The sequence below is a fragment of the Tupaia chinensis genome, unplaced genomic scaffold, assembly GCF_000334495.1.
Source record: "Tupaia chinensis unplaced genomic scaffold, TupChi_1.0 Scaffold000320_2, whole genome shotgun sequence".
NCBI lineage: Eukaryota > Metazoa > Chordata > Mammalia > Scandentia > Tupaiidae > Tupaia > Tupaia belangeri.
The window spans coordinates 2,312,877-2,333,124 of record NW_006159814.1 but is presented as its reverse complement, the minus strand read 5'-3'; the positions used below and the strand labels follow the sequence as shown (position 1 = coordinate 2,333,124).

The 20,248-nt window shown below is 38.7% G+C and overlaps 1 protein-coding gene across 1 annotated transcript in view; it reads right to left on the bottom strand.

Moving 5' to 3' along the window:
- Positions 1 to 20,248, bottom strand: part of ROCK1 (Rho associated coiled-coil containing protein kinase 1) — a 175,404-nt gene that overhangs the window by 117,880 nt on the left and 37,276 nt on the right. The window contains 1 exon segment of the mRNA XM_014588990.2: positions 18,818 to 18,899. Coding sequence (XP_014444476.1) covers positions 18,818 to 18,899 — 82 coding nt within the window.

Below are 20,248 nucleotides of genomic sequence, written 5' to 3'. Positions count from 1 at the left end.
TGTGAGAAGAGGGTAGGAAAGGGCAGAGGGTCAGACATAGGGGTAAATATACATATATATATGAAACTAGAAATGGAAAATAATTGATAACATGCATGATTAAGCCACTATGCAGTATATTCTGGATGGGAAACCACTTTTTGCATGCTGTGACAATGATTAGGGGATGAATGTAAATTAATTAATTTTAAAAAAAGTTTCAGGAAAAAAAGAAAAACATGAAAACTATTTTTCTTGAAATTTTAAAAAAAAATGCGTATTTGATGACTCCAATAAGCTATATAGTCCCAGCTAGGTGCTACTTTATAGTATGTTCATTCCACTCACTGAGGTTTATGCCTAAAGTCAGACTTGTGTTCATGGATATGTATATATCAACTACACTTGCTATTGGAAGTATTTAGATTAATTAAGTTCATTAGTGAATAAATAAAGTGGGGGAAAAAGGCACAGAAAGCAACCATGGATACCAGAGACAGTGTGGGAGGAGGGTGAGACAGGGCAGAGGGTGAGAGAGAGGGAATCAAGGATGGCAAAAATAACAAAATATACAGGAAACAAATGGAAAATTATTGTTGAGGATAACATATATGTTGATGTGCTTGACTGAGCCAATACACAACGTATTCTGGATGGGAAATCTCATTTTGTTTGCTGTAATGATGTATAGTGAATGTATGTAAATAAATAAATAAATAAATAAATGCTGAAAGAGTTAAAAAAAGAATCTAAATGATGTATAGCAATTAGATGTATAAGTAACAATAAAAATTGAAATATATATAAAAATATTAATACCATGTTGCTAAATCTAACGACCAGTTTTTTTAAAAATTATTTATTTTTTTATTTTTAACTTTATTTATTATTATTTTACAGATTGACCAGAAAGAGACAGAAACTGTGAGAGAGAAGGAAAGTGAGAAAGCAAGCTACCAGGTCTGGGACTGGAACCGCAGTCGGCCATGTGGGAGTCCAGTGCCTTTCACCACCATATCATCTGCTGGCCCCACTAATGACCAATTCTTAATTCTCATCTTGATATATCAGCAGCTTTGCACAGTTTGATCATTCTCTCCTGGTATAGTCTTAATCCGATTTCTAAGACACCACAATCTTCCAGCAATACTGAGGTTTTTGGAGGGATTTGTTCTGTTTTTCAATCTTAAGTTATTTCTCAGTTGCCATTGCTGATTCTTCTTCTTCCAGATTTGGAGCATCCAAGTTCAGTCTTGACAGTGTTTTCTTCTCCAGCTACACTCACTTCTTTAGTGGGTTTTAAGAACTAACTACATATCAACAAATTCCAAATTTTTATCTCTACTTCAAAACTGTCTCTTAAATTTCATACATATTTTCAATTGCTTTCAAAATATATACACTTGGGTAACAGATATCTCAAATATGCCAGAAACTGAAAAACATATCCTTATCCTAAACCTCTGCCCATTACCTCCACAGTATAGCTGAGAGTCCAATTTTGTAATAACTTACAGAGCATTTTTTACTCCTTTTTCTAATGTTTCATATCCAATCTTTCAGGAAAATATAAATGCTCTCTCTTTAAAATACATCTGAAACTGGTAAATTCTCATCTTCTACACTGTTAAAGCTGAATCAAGCTAAGAATTATTTTTTATTTAACTTTATGTACTTGTTTGTTTATTTTAATCTGACCAGAGAGGAGCAGAGTGAGTGACTGAGAGAGAGAGAGAGAGAAAGAAAGTGAGAAAACAAACAACCAGGTTCAGGATTCAAACCATGGTCAGCCATGTGGGAGTCCAGCACCCTTAACCACCATGCCACCTGCCAGCCCCTATTTCAATAGCCTCTTAACTGATTTCTGGGTCTATCCTTGCCTCTCCATAGTCTATTCCCAACACAGAGTGATGTTCTTAAAACACAAGTCAGATAGCCTTTTCTTTGGCTGAAACCACCATCTTCTAGTAGTTAACCAAAATGAGGAACACAAAGGGGAAGCACCAGATTATATGTTCTCTAGGCCTTTTAAAAAACATGGAGTGGTTCCTTTGGCAACATATATATGAATCTACAAGAAAGGTGATATTGTAGACATCAAGGGAATTGGTACTGTTCAAAAAGGAATGCCCCACAAATGCTACCATGGCAAAACTGGAAGAGTCTACAATGTTACCCAGCATGCTGTTGGCATTGTTGTAAACTAACAAGTTAAGGGCAAGATTCTTGCCAAGAGAATTAATGTGCGTATTGAGCATATTAAGCATTCTAAAAGCAGAGATAGCTTTCTAAAATATATAAAGGAAAATGATCAGAAAAAGAAAGAAGCCAAAGAGAAAGGTACCTGGGTTCAACTAAAGCGCCAGCCTGCTCCTCTCACTTTGTGAGAACCAATGGAAAAGAGCCTGAGCTTCTGGAACCTATTCTCTATGAATTCATAGCATGATGGGTGTTAAAAATAAACTAATCTATGGTCTATTGAAAAAAAAAAAAAGGAAAAAGGTCAGATAATGTGTCACTTCTCTGCTAAAAACTCTCTAATATCTTGCCAATTCACCCAGAGCAAAACCCCAAGATTTTACAATTGCATAGAAAACTCTAATCTTGGGACCAACAGTTAGCGTAATGGTTATGTCGCTGGACTCCCACGTAGTTGACCGCGGTTCGCGTCCCGGACCTGGTGGCTTAAAACTCACGCCGGGCGCGTCTGCGTGAGTGCTCAAGATCCCGGGAGGAGAATGGAGGAGAAGGGATTGCAGCGTGGCCATCCCCCCAGAGGGTGATTTCTCACTTTCTCTCTGTCTTTCTCTGTCTGTCTGGCGAGCGCACACGCCCTATAGCAAAAACCTCTCCAAAAAAAGAAGAAGAAAAAAAAAGAAAACTCTAATCTAACCAACCCCTTTTCTTACACCTCTGACATCATCCTACTACTCTCTCCCTAATTTAATACTTCTCCAGCCAGAGCGGCTTCCTCAGACAGGCCAGGTACACTTCTCCCCTTGGATCTCTGCACTGGCTGGTCTTCTGTATACTACTGTTTTCCCTCACTCAAATGGCTAATGCCCTCAAAGACTTCACGTACTTAAATGTCAACTTTCAGTAAGGCCCACCCTGGCCACCACCTTATCTAAAACCAAAAACTTCTCAGAACTTTTAATCCTTTCTATAGTGTTCTACTTTTTCTCCAAAGTAGATATGAACCCCTTTGTTATTCTCAGAATCACTGCTGCATGCAAAATAATCGCAAAAGTATACATTTGGTAAGTCCTCATTCAATCTAAGACCTCTATGTGGGACTGTGTGATCAGTGAGAGACAGAGAGAAAGTGAGAAAGCAACCTTTTTACCCATTCCTGATTGTCAACTATACCATGTTATGCTGTCAGAAAGTTAAGATTCAGAAAAGCTACATATTACTACACAACACATTAAGTAAGGAATGAAATGGGCAAATTGTGTCATAAGGGAGGATCCACAAGTCTTCACAGTCACTAGTGAATCAGTCTCTACATAATTAAAATAGCAAAAAAGGCAGTGCAAAAGGACTGAGAATTTATGGATGAGCAGGTGGAAGTTAGGGTGCTAGATCCCACATGGCTGATTCTGTGGTTCAAGTTCTGGACATGGTGGCCTAAAAAACATACTGGGCAGTGTGCTCAAAATCTCAAGAGGAGAAAGGAGAAGGGACTGGGCCATGGCCATCCCCCTTGAGGGATGATTTCTTACTTTTTCTTTCTCTAGCAAGTAAATGCACTCTATGGCAAGAAAAAATCTTAAAAGAGAGAGAGGGAGGGAGGGAGGGATGGGGGAAAAGGAAGGAAGGAGGAACTTAGTTTTTGAGTTATCAAAATTTTAAAATATTTCAATCCTAAATACTCTTCAATCTAATTTTATAGGAAGAAAATTAATGATTTTTCATGAGTCTTTTTTAAAAATCAAACTTCATAGCCCAGCAGTGCTGACACAAGTGGTGATACTATTGTGCAAAAGCTAGGGCCAATAAGAGGTCCTGGTTCAGATCCCAGACCAACCTGACCAAACAAGCATGGGAGGTTGGGGTAGAGAACTTGTCAAAAATACCTTTCTCCTTCTTCTTCCTCCTCCCTCTCTCACTCTCTCTTTTTTTTTTAGGAATCATTTAATTTTATTATTATTTTTCAAAATTTTGCTTTAGGGAATGTGTGCTCATCAAGAGAGAAAGAGAAAGTAAGGAAGCAAGCCACCGGTCTGGAAATTGAACAATGGTCATACATGTGGGAGTCCAGCTCCTTAATCTCCACACCATCTGCGGCCCCCCTCATTCTTACATGTGAATGCATGCAGGTACTCACTTTATACTCAATAAATTTTACTTCTAGGAATTTATCTTTAAAAAATTAGATATGGACACCGGAGTATGCAAAGATGACATTTTTGGGGGGGAGGAGGAGATGTTTTTGCTATAGGTGTGTGCACTCACCAGAAAGACGGACAGACAAGAAAGTGAGAAATCCCCCCCTGGGGGGATGGCCACACCACAATCCCTTCTCCTCCATTCTCCTCTAGGGATCTTGGGCATGCACGCACACATGCCCAGCATGAGTTTAAGCAACCAGGCCCGGGCCTCGAATCGCAGTCAACTACATGGGAGTCCAGCAACATAGCCATTATGCCAACTGCTGGTCCCTCAAAGACTTTTTAAATAAGACCCCCAAAGCACAGGCAATAATCCCCAAAATAGGTAAATGGGATTAAATCAGATTAAGTTTCTGCACAACAAAAGACAAAATAATTAGTGTGAATGGACAACCCTCAAAATGGGAGAAAATTTTTGTAAACTATGCCTTCTCAGACAAGTGACTGATAACCAGAATATACACAGGGAACTCAAGCAAATACCTGAGGAAAAAAAAAACAAAAACAAAATCAACCCAATTAAAACATGGGAAAATGAGGGGCCGGCCAGGGTGTGGTGGTTAAGGCACTGGACACTTTCACATGGCTGACCACAGTTTGAGTCCCAGACATAGTGGCTTGCTTTCTCACTTCTCTCCCCCTCTCTCTCTGGTCAAATTAATATAAATGAATGAGTAAATAAAATTAAAATAATTATTTTTTAAAAAGATGGGACAATGAGTTGAACAAATAACTCTCAAGGGAAAACATACAGTCAAAAAGCATATGAGAGACCAGGGGATGGTGTAATGGCTATGTCATTGGACCCCCATGTAGTTGACCATGGTTCATTTCCCAGACCCGGTGGCCTAAACTCACACTGGGCACATGTGCGTGTATACCCAAGATACCAAGTAGAAAACGGAGGAGAATGGAGGAGAATGGATTGTGGCGTGGTTATCCCCCCAGGGGGTGATTTCTCACTTTCTGTCTCTCTGTCTCTCTCTGTCTTTCTGGCAAGAGCACGTGCCCTATAGCAAAAACTTCTCCAAAAAAAAAAAAAAAAGATGTTGAACAAAGAAACAGAATAAACTGCATAAAATAGATAAACTCAATTTTATGAAAACACAAGTAAATATTGATATATAGATATGGATAATAAAAAATACTATCAGGAAGTATGCCAAAAGAATAATCATCTCTGTGATGTAAAATTAAATTTCTAATATATTTTCAGTTTTCTATATTGCTTTTCTAATGAGAAAAAGAAACTTTTGTTTAGCCCAACATCCTAGGTTGTAAAATGCACTATTATTTTATATACTGATATGAACTGTAAGACACATCCTGATTTCAGTAATGTTAAAAAAATTTAAAGGTCAGGATAAAATATAATTTTAAAACTACACACAATGTATTATTTGACCAAAATACTGCTATCCTTTGCCAAATGAGGACTAGTATAGCTTACGTACTTTTAGAGTACTCAAAGCAGCCCTTAAGCTTTAAAATTATCTAAATTCGGGGTCAGCAGGTGGCATGATGGTTAAGGTAGCTGGAAGCCCACATGGCTGACCACGGTTCAAGTCCCGGACCTGGCAGCTTGCTTTCTCACTTTCCTTCTAGCTCTCTGTCTCTCTCTGGTCAATTTCAATAAAACAAATAAATAAATAAACTAATGACAATGAATAAAATAATTCTTTTTAAAATTTTTAAAAATTAAAAAAATAAAATTATCTAAATTTATCTGACAAAATTCACAGTAAAATTATGTTCAAATCCATAAAAATCTGATTACTTTTTAAAAAAATCATTGTATGCCCAAATTTTCTTATAAAATTTAAGCTCCAGGAAGAAGTGCCGAAGTTTGACAGTTTGCTTACATATACATATACCTACCTATACAGAATAATCTAGTTTAAGGGAAAAACTGGTTTAAAAAAAAAAAAAGAATCCAGACTGTAAAATCCTCAACACTCCAAAATTCAAACTCCCAAATTCAAATTCTTCAATATGGTAATAAGAGATTATTTGATCTTATTAGTGATTCTCTAGTCATATGCCCAGGTTTATCTGCCCACGTAAGTTATACTGCTTCATAACTCCATGATCTGCAAGTGTTGATCACCAGCCTGAAATAATTTCCCCATCACCTTATTTGACCAGGTTGTTCTCACATAAGGTCTAATCTTATATCTCTTCCTCATAACCCCAGCAGAGATGACTCCCTCCTGTGGGAGGGATATTTCCCTATTATTTAATGTATCAATCTGGATTTGAATTGTTTATATTGGTTTGTTTCTTCTATTAGACTGTATGTTCTCACAATCCTTAGGGATAGAAACTACACTTTATTCATGGACATGTCCCTGATGTATGGAATAATGCTTTACATACAATAATAATCAATGATACAAATGAAACATTAAAAATATTTTATATTACTTATATAGACAACTACATGTAGAACTCATTAAGGAAAAAAATAAAAAAGAAAAGCCACATATAACTACTCCAAAGTAATAAAAAAAATACATATATTTAAAAATCAATCTTGGGGGGCCAGCTGGTGGCATGTTGGTTAAGGGCATTGGACTCCCACACAGCTGACCATCGTTTGACTCCTGGACCTGGAGGTTTGCTTTCTCACTTCCCCTTGCTCTCTCACTTTGTTCCCCTCTGGTCAAATTAAAATAAATAAATAAAGTTAAATAAAAAGAACTCTTTTAAAAATCAACCTTGGGTTTATCAAAATAACAGTTACATTACCCAGCAATTCCACTTCTTAGTATCTACCTAAGAGAAGTAAAAATATGCCTATTTAAAAACTTCAACAAACGTTCTTAGAGGCATTTCAATTCTAACAATTCAAATGTCCAACCACGGATAAATGGATTTTAAAATGTAGTATATCTATACAGTGAAATATTACTAGCAATTAAATAAAAAGAATGATAATCATCCCTACTGTCCAACAAAGAGAAGTAATGCACTGATTGTCTACCTGGGCCTACTTGTCTCCTGATTCTACATTGGATGCCCCTGCTGCCTGACAGAGATTATTTTCAAGATGAACACTCAAGTCACAGGCTACACCATGGAGCATGGAGTTGCCCAAAACTCCCAGGGAGAGAAGCTGCTGGAAGGTGCAGAAAAAGCACTAAGACATGGAGCTGAACTTTTTTTTTTTTTAATGATCTATTTATCCACTCATTTATTTATTTATTTGTACTTTAAATTTGACCAGAGAGAGACACAGAGAGAGAGAGAGGGAAAATGAGAAAGCAAGCCACCAGGTCCGGGACTCAAACTGTGGTCGGCCATGTGGGAGTGTCCAGCACCTTAGCCACCATGCCACCTGCTGGTCCCAAAGCTGAACTCTTATGAAAGTGCTAGAGAACCAAACCAGAGTCTCTAATCTAGAGAACTTGCAGGAGGTCCAGATCTAGAACCAGTGGTGGGCCCACATGGACCCTGAGACATTGTGAGGAAGCACCGCCTGACTGAAGAGTAGTAGTACAGTGAGGACAAGAGGAAGAGAATGCTCCTGCTAAAAGAAGCTAGGAAACTGAGGTGGCCTGACTCAGACTTAGATGCTGCTTCTCCTATTTGGTCCACCAACTTCTCAGTGCTCAAGCAAGTCTCCATGCCTGAGGAACAGGTCTTAGTACCTTGGAAGGTCTCACTACCCAAATACTTCTCAGAGCCTGTGCAGGTTTCAATGCACTTGCTGGTCTCAGGGTTCTGGCGAACCTGAAGCCCCAAGTGGGTCTCAGAGAGCCTGTTCAACCCCATTGCCAACTGAGTCCAGAACTGAAGTGATAGCTGGGGAACACAGTGTGGGCTTCTTTGTCAGTAGGCACACAAAACTGGAAAATGACTGAATCTACAGGCCAGATAACTAGTACCTCCATAATTAAAGTAGTGTCTGATGTGAAAATACCAGTTAAGCAACAGAGGCAGAAAGAGGCCCACTGGCAACAGTGACAGAGACAAAATGGTTGTAGAATTAGTAAAGTTTTCTATTTTCCAGGACCAGCAGGTGGCATAGTGTTTAAGGCACTAGACTCAAACATGGCCAATTGCTATTCAATTCCTGGACCCAGTGGCTTGAAATTCAAACCAAGCATGTGTGATCAAAATCTGAAGACGAGAATGGAGAAGGGATTGCAACATGGTCCCATTTCCCCTATCTTCCAGTGATTTCTCTCTGTCTCTGCTGAGTACCTATGCCCTATAGCAAAAAGCTCTCTTAAATTTTTTTTTCTATCTTTCTAACGTTTAATGTGTACTTAATTTTTTTAAGAATTACTTTATTTTATTTATTTTTAATTTGACCAAAGAAACAAGAGGAAGAGAATGCTCCTGCTAAAAGAAGCTAGGAAACTGAGGTGGCCTGACTCAGACTTAGATGCTTCTTCTCCTATTTGGTCCACCAACTTCTCAGTGCTCAAGCAAGTCTCCATGCCTGAGGAACAGGTCTTAGTACCTTGGAAGGTCTCACTACCCAAATACTTCTCAGAGCCTGTGCAGGTTTCAATGCACTTGCTGGTCTCAGGGTTCTGGCGAACCTGAAGCCCCAAGTGGGTCTCAGAGAGCCTGTTCAACCCCATTGCCAACTGAGTCCAGAACTGAAGTGATAGCTGGGGAACACAGTGTGGGCTTCTTTGTCAGTAGGCACACAAAACTGGAAAATGACTGAATCTACAGGCCAGATAACTAGTACCTCCATAATTAAAGTAGTGTCTGATGTGAAAATACCAGTTAAGCAACAGAGGCAGAAAGAGGCCCACTGGCAACAGTGACAGAGACAAAATGGTTGTAGAATTAGTAAAGTTTTCTATTTTCCAGGACCAGCAGGTGGCATAGTGTTTAAGGCACTAGACTCAAACATGGCCAATTGCTATTCAATTCCTGGACCCAGTGGCTTGAAATTCAAACCAAGCATGTGTGATCAAAATCTGAAGACGAGAATGGAGAAGGGATTGCAACATGGTCCCATTTCCCCTATCTTCCAGTGATTTCTCTCTGTCTCTGCTGAGTACCTATGCCCTATAGCAAAAAGCTCTCTTAAATTTTTTTTTCTATCTTTCTAACGTTTAATGTGTACTTAATTTTTTTAAGAATTACTTTATTTTATTTATTTTTAATTTGACCAAAGAAAGGGAAAGTGAGAAAGCAAGCCACCAGGTGAATTATAACTCAGTAAGTTGGTTAAAAAAAATATATATACTATTTTGTCAATGATTCCCACATGACAAAAAGACAAAACCACTCATAAATAATTAGACATCACCAAAATTAAAAACTTTTGCTGTAAGAAAAATACTTTTAAGAGACTAAAACAGAACGGCAAATGCTGACAAGAATGCAAAACAGAAACTCTCATTCATGGCTGGTAGGAATGCAAAAATGTCACATTCACTTTGGAAGATAGTTTGGCAGCTTCTTGCGAAGCTAAGATTATATTTAGCAAAAATTTTCCAGCTATTTCACCTCTAGGTGTTTAGGTATTTACCCAAAATGAAGCCTATGCTCAGATAAAAACCCATACGCAAATATTTATAGCAGTTTTACTCATAATTGTCCCAAACCAGAAATAATCAATGTGTCCTTCAATAGAGAAATAAGCAAACCAAGGTATATCCATTCAACAGAATAGCACTCTGCAATTAAAAAAAAAAAAAAAGACACATATTCACACAACATGGATGAATCATAAATGCATTTCTGCTAAATGAAAAACAACCTGAAAAGGTCACATATGATATGATTCCATTTCATGACACTCTGGAAAAGGCAAATCCACAGGGGCAGAAAAATAGATCAGTGTTTTCCAGAGGTGGGAGGGTGGTAATGGAACTGTTTTTCATAGTACTGGGGTGCTGGGTACATGACTATACATTGGTCAACCCATATACTGCATATACTTTTATGTATGTAAGTTAAAAGATGTTGCTGGGGCATCCCAGGATGGACTCTAGATTGTAACAAATGAATCGAACTGTATGGAAAACATAGAACATACTCTCACTGAACGGAGGGTGGGGAAGAAACTGAATTAAGTAATTTTAAGTATCATTTTTTTTCCTTTATTTATGCTAAGAGTAGGCACAAATTGCTCATAATAATGAGAGAGAGACAAAGACAGACACACACACTCCCAATGGGGTCTTCATTCTACAATACAACCCCAGAATCAGCCGGCCTGTGTCACAGCCCTATCATGTGCCCAGTATGTTCAGAGAGGCCTTGGGGGGAGAACCCAGGACCTTCTCACATGGGTTCAGCATCATTAAACATTACATTACCGCTGTGCAGTCCAAGAACCTTGCTTTCCCTGGCTGCAACCTTCCAATATTTAATGAAAGTTCATCCTTCAGTTGGAATCACTATGAATAGGTCTTATCTTTTCTACAAATTGTATTAAAATTTCTAATCTCAGGGTGCATATCTAACTGTCCAATATTTCTTTCTTTAATTAACAAAAAGTCTTAGGCAGTGGTTCTCAAACAAGGGCAATTTTGTCACCCAGCACAATATTTGGAAATGCTTAGAGAGATTTTTGGTTGTTACAACTGGAGAATAGGGAGTGAGGTATTTCACTGGTATCACAATAGTAAGACCAAGGATGCTGCTAAACATCCTGCAATGCAAAGAACAGCCTCCCAAGACAGTTATCTGATCCAAATGTCAACAGTGTCACTTGAAAAACTGATCTAAAGTGAAATGAATGCTTTGTCGCAAGGTCTTTCATATCCCAAATGGTAACCAATCAGCTCTTTTGATCAAAATTAAGCCTACAATAGTAATTACCATAATTACTTTCTCAGTAATTCTATTACTAGCAAACAAAAAATTACCAACTATTTAAGTGATTTTGTAAGTATATAGCTGTTACACCATCACCACCACAGTTAATATGCCACTTCTGTACTTTATATTAGAAAAGCTATGGCACAGTACCATAAAATATTATTTCTGCTTCATTTTAGGACATTTAAACAAATGTTCTTTACAGTGCTAATACTTTCAACGTTCATGGATTTCCTTTATGCAATGTTCTTCTCTTCTCTATTACCTTCTTTTAGACTGAAGATTTGTTTTGATAAGCGTGATTTTCTATTAACATAATAAAATTATATAGTACCCAAAATATCTGTGATAGTAAAGCACATATAATCAAAGTCACTGGTTCTAATGCCCTCTTTCTTCGAAACTGTGACTAACTCCTACCATAGTAGTTTCATTTTATCTGGATTATCTCTCTAGCCCCTACTTAACGTTCACCTTAAAATTACTTTATCAGGTAAATAAGGATGATAATCATTTTCTCTGCAGTCCTCAGTATACAGAAACCATACGCCAGAGTCATAAAAGTAAATCTTTAAAGACTTATTCAATAAAATGGTCCGAACTTCTTTCTCCTTTCAGTTTCCACGTTACTCAACACAAAGATAAAAATTAATAGCTTTGGGAACCAGCAGTTAGCGTAATGGCTATGTCGCTGGATTCCCACGTAGTCGACCGCGGTTCGTGTCCCGGACCCGGTGGCTTAAAACTCACGCCGGGCGCGTGTGCGTGCGTGCCCAAGATCCCGAGAGGAGAATGGAGGAGAAGGGATTGCGGCGTGACCATCCCCCCTGGGGGGGGATTTCTCGCTTTCTGTCTCTATGTCTCTCTCTGTCTGTCTGGCGAGCGCACGCGCCCTACAGTGAAAATCTCTCCAAAAAAAAAAAAAAATTAATAGCTTTGGGAACCAGCAGTTAGCGTAATGGCTATGTCGCTGGATTCCCACGTAGTCGACCGCGGTTCGTGTCCCGGACCCGGTGGCTTAAAACTCACGCCGGGCGCGTGTGCGTGCGTGCCCAAGATCCCGAGAGGAGAATGGAGGAGAAGGGATTGCGGCGTGACCATCCCCCCTGGGGGGGGATTTCTCGCTTTCTGTCTCTATGTCTCTCTCTGTCTGTCTGGCGAGCGCACGCGCCCTACAGTGAAAATCTCTCCAAAAAAAAAAAAAAAAAAATTAATAGCTTTGTTAATTTAAGTTTATTAAGTCATTTATAAATTTAAGTACAAAAAAATCTGTCCAACTTGTTTTCATTCATGTTTTCTTATTATTTCAGCCTGTTTTCAGTATGTTTTGTAGCCATAAATACTACTTTTCTTAAGTAATTAACTTATACAGAAACAAACAAGTTTTTCCTTGAAATAGTGCATTGGTTCAGAACTAGGTTGATAATTAAATGAGCATTAAACTGTATTTTTTAATTTGGTTTATTAACATAATTAACACAGTGATACTTTCTAGATGTAGATTTAAATTAATTTTAATCAACACAATACACTCATGCAATCACAGAACTGCGAAGTTTCTTTATGCCATTTTCTTTTTTCTTTTTTTTAAAGAATTATTTTACTTAACTTTACATATTTATTTATTTAAATCTGATCAGAGAGGGACAGCGAGAGAGAGGAGAGAGAGAGAGAGAGAGAGAGAGAGAGAGAGAGAAAGCAAGCCGCCAGATCCAGGGCTCAAATCACGTCCAGTAATATGGGAGTCCAGCGCCTTTAACCACCACGCCATCTGCCGGCCCCCCTTTATGCCATTTTCAATACCCTACAGTCTCTCCCCAGGGCCTGGGGACATCCCATAGGATTTTTTTTTTAAAGGATTATTTCATTTCACTAAAGAATTATTCTATTTAACTTTATTAATTAATTAATTTATTTATTTTAATTTTGACCAGAGAAGGAGAGAGAAAGAGAGGGAAAGTGAGAAAGCAAGTCACCAGGGCCAGGACGCAAACCACAGTTGGCCATGTGGGAGTCCAGCACCCTTAACCCCCATACCACCAGTAGGTTCCATCCCATAGGATTTCTGCGTCACACGTTCTGCATTTCCAAAATGTCCTATGAATGGAATAATATGGTGTGTACTGTTTTGTTCCTGCCTTTTTTCACTCAACAGAATGCTCTTGAGATTTACTGATATCAATGCACATGAGTAATTTATTACTTTTCATTGTTGAGTAGTATTGCAGTATGTGATTATATCACAATTTATTTTTCCACTCACCAACTGATGGGCCCATGAGTTGTTTTCTATTTTCAGTAATTATAAATAAAGCTGCCTTAACTATTTCCATAATACAGGTCTTTATGTGGATATATGCTTTTATTTCTTTTGAATAAACACCTGGGATTCCTCAGTCATATGGTTAGAACATGTATAGCTTTAAGAGAAACTGCCGAACTATTTTCCGACGTGCCTTACCATTTATAAATCAACCAATGTATTTGAGTTCCAGCTTCTCCATGTTTTCACAAATACTTGATACTGTCAGTTTTAAAGATTTTATAATTCTTTTTTTAAAGAGTTATTTTATTTAACTTTATTTGTTTACTTATTTTAATTTGACCAGAGAGGGACAGAGAGAGGAAGGAAAAGTGAGAAAGCAAGCCACCAGGTCTGAGACTCAAACCATGGTTGGCCATGTGGGAGTCCAGCATCCTTAACCACCATACCACCTGCTGGTCCCAAAAGTTCTTAATCATTCTTACGGATGTGTACTGGTATCTTATTATGGCCAGTCTACAACTTCCTAATGATTAATCATGCTGAGCAGTTTTTTGTGTGCTTATTAGCTACTTCTGTATGTTCTTTTTCTTTTTTTTTTGAAGAGGTTTTTGCTATAGCGCGCATGTGCTCGCCAGACAGACAGAGACAGAAAGCGAGAGATCACCCCCCAGGGGGAAGGCCACACCACCCCCCCCCGGGGGGGAGGGCAAAGCCACAATCCCTTCTCCTCCATTCTCCTCTCGGGATCTTGAGCACACATGCACATGCACCCGGTGTGAGTTTAAGCCGCGGGGTCTGGGACGCAAACCGGGGTCAACTACATGGGAGTCCAGCGACATAGCCATTACGCTAACTGCTGGTCCCTCTATTTGTGTATCTTCTTAGGAGAAATGTCTTATGTGAATCCTTTGACTCAAATTCAGTTATCTTTTTATTATTGAGTGGTGGGGCTTTTTTATATATTCCACGCATCAGTCCTTACTAGATACAGTATATGCTAACATTTTTTTCCCATTTTGTGGATTTTCTTTTCACTCTTGAGAGTATCCTTTGAAGCACAAAAGTTTTAAATTTTGATGATGTTCTTTTTTTTTTTTTTGAGAGATTTTCACTGTAGGGCGCGTGCGCTCGCCAGACAGACAGAGAGAGACATAGAGACAGAAAGCGAGAAATCACCCCCCAGGGGGGATGGTCACGCCGCAATCCCTTCTCCTCCATTCTCCTCTCGGGATCTTGGGCACGCACGCACACGCGCCCGGCGTGAGTTTTAAGCCACCGGGTCCGGGACACGAACCGCGGTCGACTACGTGGGAGTCCAGCGACATAGCCATTACGCTAACTGCTGGTTCCCGATGATGTTCTATTTTGTTGTTGATATTCTATTTTTTGTTGTTGTTGTTTTGTAACCGTGTTACAGTTAAGAAACTGCCTAATCCTGGGACCAGAAGATGGCATAATGGTTGCATTTCTTTGACTCCCATGTAGCTGACCACGGGGTGCAAGTCTCAGACCGAGCAGCTTAAAATTCACACTGGAAATGCATGCATGCTCAAGATCTTGAGAGAAGAATGGAGGGGGAGGGATTCCGGAGTGGCTATCCCCCTGAGGGGAGATTTCTCACTTTCTGTCTCTGTGTCTTTGTCTCTCTGGCAAGTGCACGGGCCCTATAGTAAAAATCTCTCTTGAAAGAAAAAAAAAAAGAATTTGCCTAATCCAAAATCATGAGGATTTATGCCAATGCTTTCTTCTAAGAGTTTTGTAGTTTCAATTCTTACATTTAAAGTTAATTTTATGTATATGATATGAGGTAGGAGCCACAATCCTTTCTCCTCCATTCTCCTCTCGGGATCTTGGGCACGCACGCACATGCGCCCGGCGTGAGTTTTAAGCCACCGGGTCCGGGACACGAACCGCGGTCGACTATGTGGGAGTTCAGCAACATAGCCATTACGCTAACTGCTGGTCCCTGTGTTTTATTTTTTTATTTACCTTTAATCATGGTACCTTTTTATAGCATACGATAGGGGCTCTCAAAGCATAAATGCATTGCATGTCAAGCAAGTCAAAGATATTACTGTACTAGTAACTTTCCATTCTTATATCTGTAAAATGTCTTTTTTTTTCCTGCGTCCCTCTCCCCTACCCCAACTGTTCCACACTCCCCCATATAGTCTATGCTATTTATACCTGTCTCTGCAATGATATCTTATCTTTCAGTTTCTGCCATAAAGTGTACACATTCTGTATATATTGAGCAGGGACATACAAAGTCAGTCTATCAGTCTGGTCTTGCTTTGCTTAGCATTAAATCTTCCATATTCATCTACTCTGTATCAAATGACAAGATGTCATTGTTTTTTATGGCTGAGTACTATCCCATAGTATATATGTGCCATATTTTTTCAATCCACTCATTCATTCCTGGGCACTTAGGTTCATTTCATGTCTCAGCAATTGTGAATAATGCTGCAATAAATTTATCTTTCCAACTGAGTGTTTTCCTATCCTAAGATGCATACCCAGGAGTGGTATTACTGAGTCATATGGGAGTTCTAGTTGTAGGTCTTTGAGGAACCTCCATATTGTTCTGCACAGTGGCTGTACATTCGCACCAACAATGTAGGAGGGTTCCCCCTTCGCCACAGCTTTGCAAGCACTTGTTATTTTTTTTTTGATCGTAGCCACTCTGACTGGGACTAAATGATATTTCGTTGTGGTTTTGATCTGCATTTCCCTTATGATAAGAGAGGTTGAATTTTTTTTTTTCAAATGCCTTTTGGTCATTCTTATATCTTCCTTAAAAAGTTGTCTGTCATCTGTACAGCTTGTTTGCCACTTTGTAACTGAATTTTTTTCTTTTTCTTTTATCGTGGGTTAACTGCTTGAGTGCCCTGTATATTCTGGTTATCAGCTGCTTATTTGAAGCAGTTTGCAAATATTCTCTCCCATTATGAGGTTTGTTTCTTCACTATGATTACTGCTTCTTTTGCTGTGCAGAAGCTTTTCAGCCTGATGTAATCCCATTTGTCTATTTTGAGGATTTCTGCCTGTGCTTTAAGGGTCTTATTTAAGAAATCTTTGCCTCTTCAAATGTCCTGAAGAGTTTCCCCCTTTTTCCACCAGCAGTTATATAGTTTGAGTCTTCATGTTTAGATTTTGATCCATTTTGAGCCGAATTTGTTAATGGTGAGAGACAAGGGTCTAGTTTCATTTTTCTGCAAGTGGATATCCAGTTTTTCTGGCACCACTTGCTGAAGAGACTTTGTTTTCTCCACTGACTGTCTCATATCCTTCATCGAAGGGCAGTTGGCTATATGTTTTGGGGTTTATTTCTGGGCTTTCTATTCTGTTCCATTGGCCTACCTGCCTGTTCTTCTGCCAGTTCAAGGCTGTTTTGGTTATCACAGCTCTGTAAAATATCTTGAGGTCAATTCAGTTAGTATTTTCATTTGTATCCTTAAGTAGTATTATTAGTGTAGTCAGTATTATTAGTATTGGACTAGTTATTGTAGTTGATATTCATTACTATTGCTACTGAGCATAGTATAGTCTATAGTGCTAGCTAGCATTACAAATACTGCTAGTTAGAATAGATAGGTTGTTACCAAGGAGTAGGACTACATAGTCAACTCTGTAAATTAGGAAATTTGTACTAAACAATACAAGCTAAACAGAAACTACTGGTGATGGTGTCACAGCCACAGTCAAGTTGGCTTCTCAAGTTTCAACCAGGACCCAGGTAGCTGTCAAAATCATCCAGAAGAAGGTCCACATAGCTCCAGTATCTAGTCATTCTGCAGAGACTAATATACTGATGACCCTGTGGCACCCAGATATCCAAGGCCTCGAGCTGGTCAACATACCAGAAGTCCTGCATATATCAGAGTACAACAGCAGGGGAGAACTGGGCCACATCACAAAGCATGGCTGTGTGGAGAAAGAGGATGCCTGGGGCATGTTCCTGAAGATCATGTCTGCAGATGGGTACTACCACAACAAGAGGATAGTATGTAGATATGTAAAGCCAGATAACATCCCTGGGTCAGACGTACAATGGCCCTTCTACAGATGTGTCAAGTTTAAAACTGTTTTAATAAGTTATTTATTCGAAATTTAAAATAATATAAAAATCCAAAAACAAATTTTTAGGAAAAAAAAAATCTAGGCTAGCTTGTTGGCACAATCATCAGCTTGCTGAGCTACAGTGTTAGAAGTCATATTTTTACCTGGTAGACTTGAAACACACCAGAGGTAAGAGTGCATGCTCAAGATTCTGACAAGCTGGAGGAGTGAGGAAAGGGGAAAGCAGTAAAAGATCCTATCTGAGGAAGCTTCTCTCTCTCTCCTGCATGTGTACATGCACACTCCTCTATTTAAAAGGGGAGATGGTATGTCAGCAGGTGCTGCAGTGCTTAAGGCACTTGACCCCACATGGTTGACTCTGTGGTCCAAATCATGGACCTGGTAGCTTGAAAAACACGCCAGGAACATGTGTGTGTGTGCCCAAAATCCTAAGAGGAGAATGGGGGAGAAAGGACTGCAGAGTGACCATGATTCTGGGAGGGTAATTTCTCACTTTCCTTCTCTCTGTCTCTCTCCAGTAAGTGCACAAACTCTATGGTAAAAGTCTAAAAAGGAAAAGAACATCTGTAAAATTTAACTCTACGGCAAAAAACTAAAAAAAGAATATCCAAAGAACTTAAATGTAAAATAGCTTCCATGAGGTTTGGACAGTGGTGTAGCAGGACCAATGTTCTGAGACGCTGACCCACATAGGAAGGTTACAAGTTAGCATCCAGAAACATTCCTGAAAACATGATGTATGTGTGCCTATGATCCAGGGGTGGAGGCTAGGGGTCAATTGTGGCATGAAGGCATTATTAAGGGTAGCTATCTGTGTCTGTCTGTCTCTCTCTCTTATCTTGTTCGTGGAAGAAAATGAATAAATCTATTTAAAAATAAATGAATAAAACAGCTTTTATATCTTGAAAATGGAGGAATTTTCATATGCAAGCTATTCTTATCTGGAGGTTTTTAAAATATAACTCATTAGTTTTAAACTACAACTCATTTTTAAAAATAGGAGACAAATACATTATTAAAACTTAATATGCATGCTTGCACATGTATACTTTTTAACATATTTACTTAAGCTATTCATTTTTCAACACCTTCCTGCAAACTATTTTGCAGACTTTCTAAAATGCAACACAAACTGGCTAATAATGTTTCTTTCAGATTTTCTACTAATTTTCTGCAGGAATTATTAACAAAATAACCACAAAGTAATAGGAGAGCAAAACTAATAAAAGAAAAAAAGAAGGGCTTAAATTAAGATGTAATCATAGGCAGTCTATCAATAACTTCCATATAAATTACTTACATCTGCTTAAAAAGTTGTCAATATTTTTGTTTTTTCTTAAGGCAGGAAAATCCAAATCATATACCAAAGCATCCAATCCATCCTAAAGAAACAAACAAACAATTATTTTTTTAGACCACATTATGAACACTTTCCTTTTTATGACAAAAATAACCTTAAATATTTAACTTTTCCTCCCTAATACATCTTGTGTTCATTTAACATCTCTACAAGTCTGTATAAGGATAAAAGAGGGGAATATTTGTTTTTATTTCATACATATATTTTTTATCTTCTAAATCTGCCAGTCATAGGAGTAGGAAAATCACCACAGACTGATTGAACGTGATTTCAATTCATGTATTTTTTCCCTTAAGAAGGCATAAAATTTTACTTTTCACTTCCCCTTACTACTATATCTATCTTCACTTCACAAATACTCAGCAAAAGTCTATATTTGTGACTACATTGTACAAAGTAATAACTAAGTTAATAAAATGTGTAGTATAAAATAAGTTCTGTACAATCACAAATCCAAGTTAAATACATTTTTAGTTATAAAAAAGTTATATGGGGACCAGCAGTTAGCGTAGTGGCTATGTCGCTGGACTCCCATGTAGTCAACCGTGGTTCGCATCCCGGACCCGGTGGCTTAAAACTCACACCAGGTGCATGTGCGTGAGTGCCCAAGATCCTGAGAGGAGAATGGAGGAGAAGGGATTGCGGCGTGACCATCCCCCCTGGTGGGTGATTTCTCACTTTCTGTCTCTCTGTCTCTGTCTGTCTGGCGAGCGCACACACCCTATAGCAAAAACCTCTTAAAGTCATATGCAAAAGTATAGCTCATTGGTGAACACTCATGGAAATGATAAAGGGAACAAACCTTGTCATATACAAAATCACCAAACCCCAAAGATATGCAATAAAGGAGAAAAAAAGGAACGAAAGAAACACAAAACAACTAGCAGATAATCAATGAAATGACAGTATCAAGTTCACAGCCATCAGTAGCAACCTTGAATGTAAATGGATTAAATTAAGCATTTGAAACATACAACTGGCTGAATGGACTTTTTCAAAAGACCCCAATATATGCTGCTTCCAAAAAACTCATTAGTGGGTATAGCAGTTAGCGTAATGGCTATGTTGCTGGACTCCCATGTAGTCCACCGAGGTTTGCGTCCTGGACCCAGTGGCTTAAAACTCATGCCGGGTGCGTGTGCCTACATGCCCAAGATCCCAAGAGGAGAATGGAGGAGAACGGAGTGTGGCGTGACCATCCCCCCTGGGGGTGGTTTCTCGCTTTCTGTCTCTCTCTGTCTGGCAAACGCATGTGCCCTATAGCAAAAATCTCTCCAAAAAAAAATAATAAATAAAAAACTCATTAGTAAAGACATATGTAACAGACTGAGAGAAAAGATATGGAAAAAGTTATTACATGTAACCCCGCGC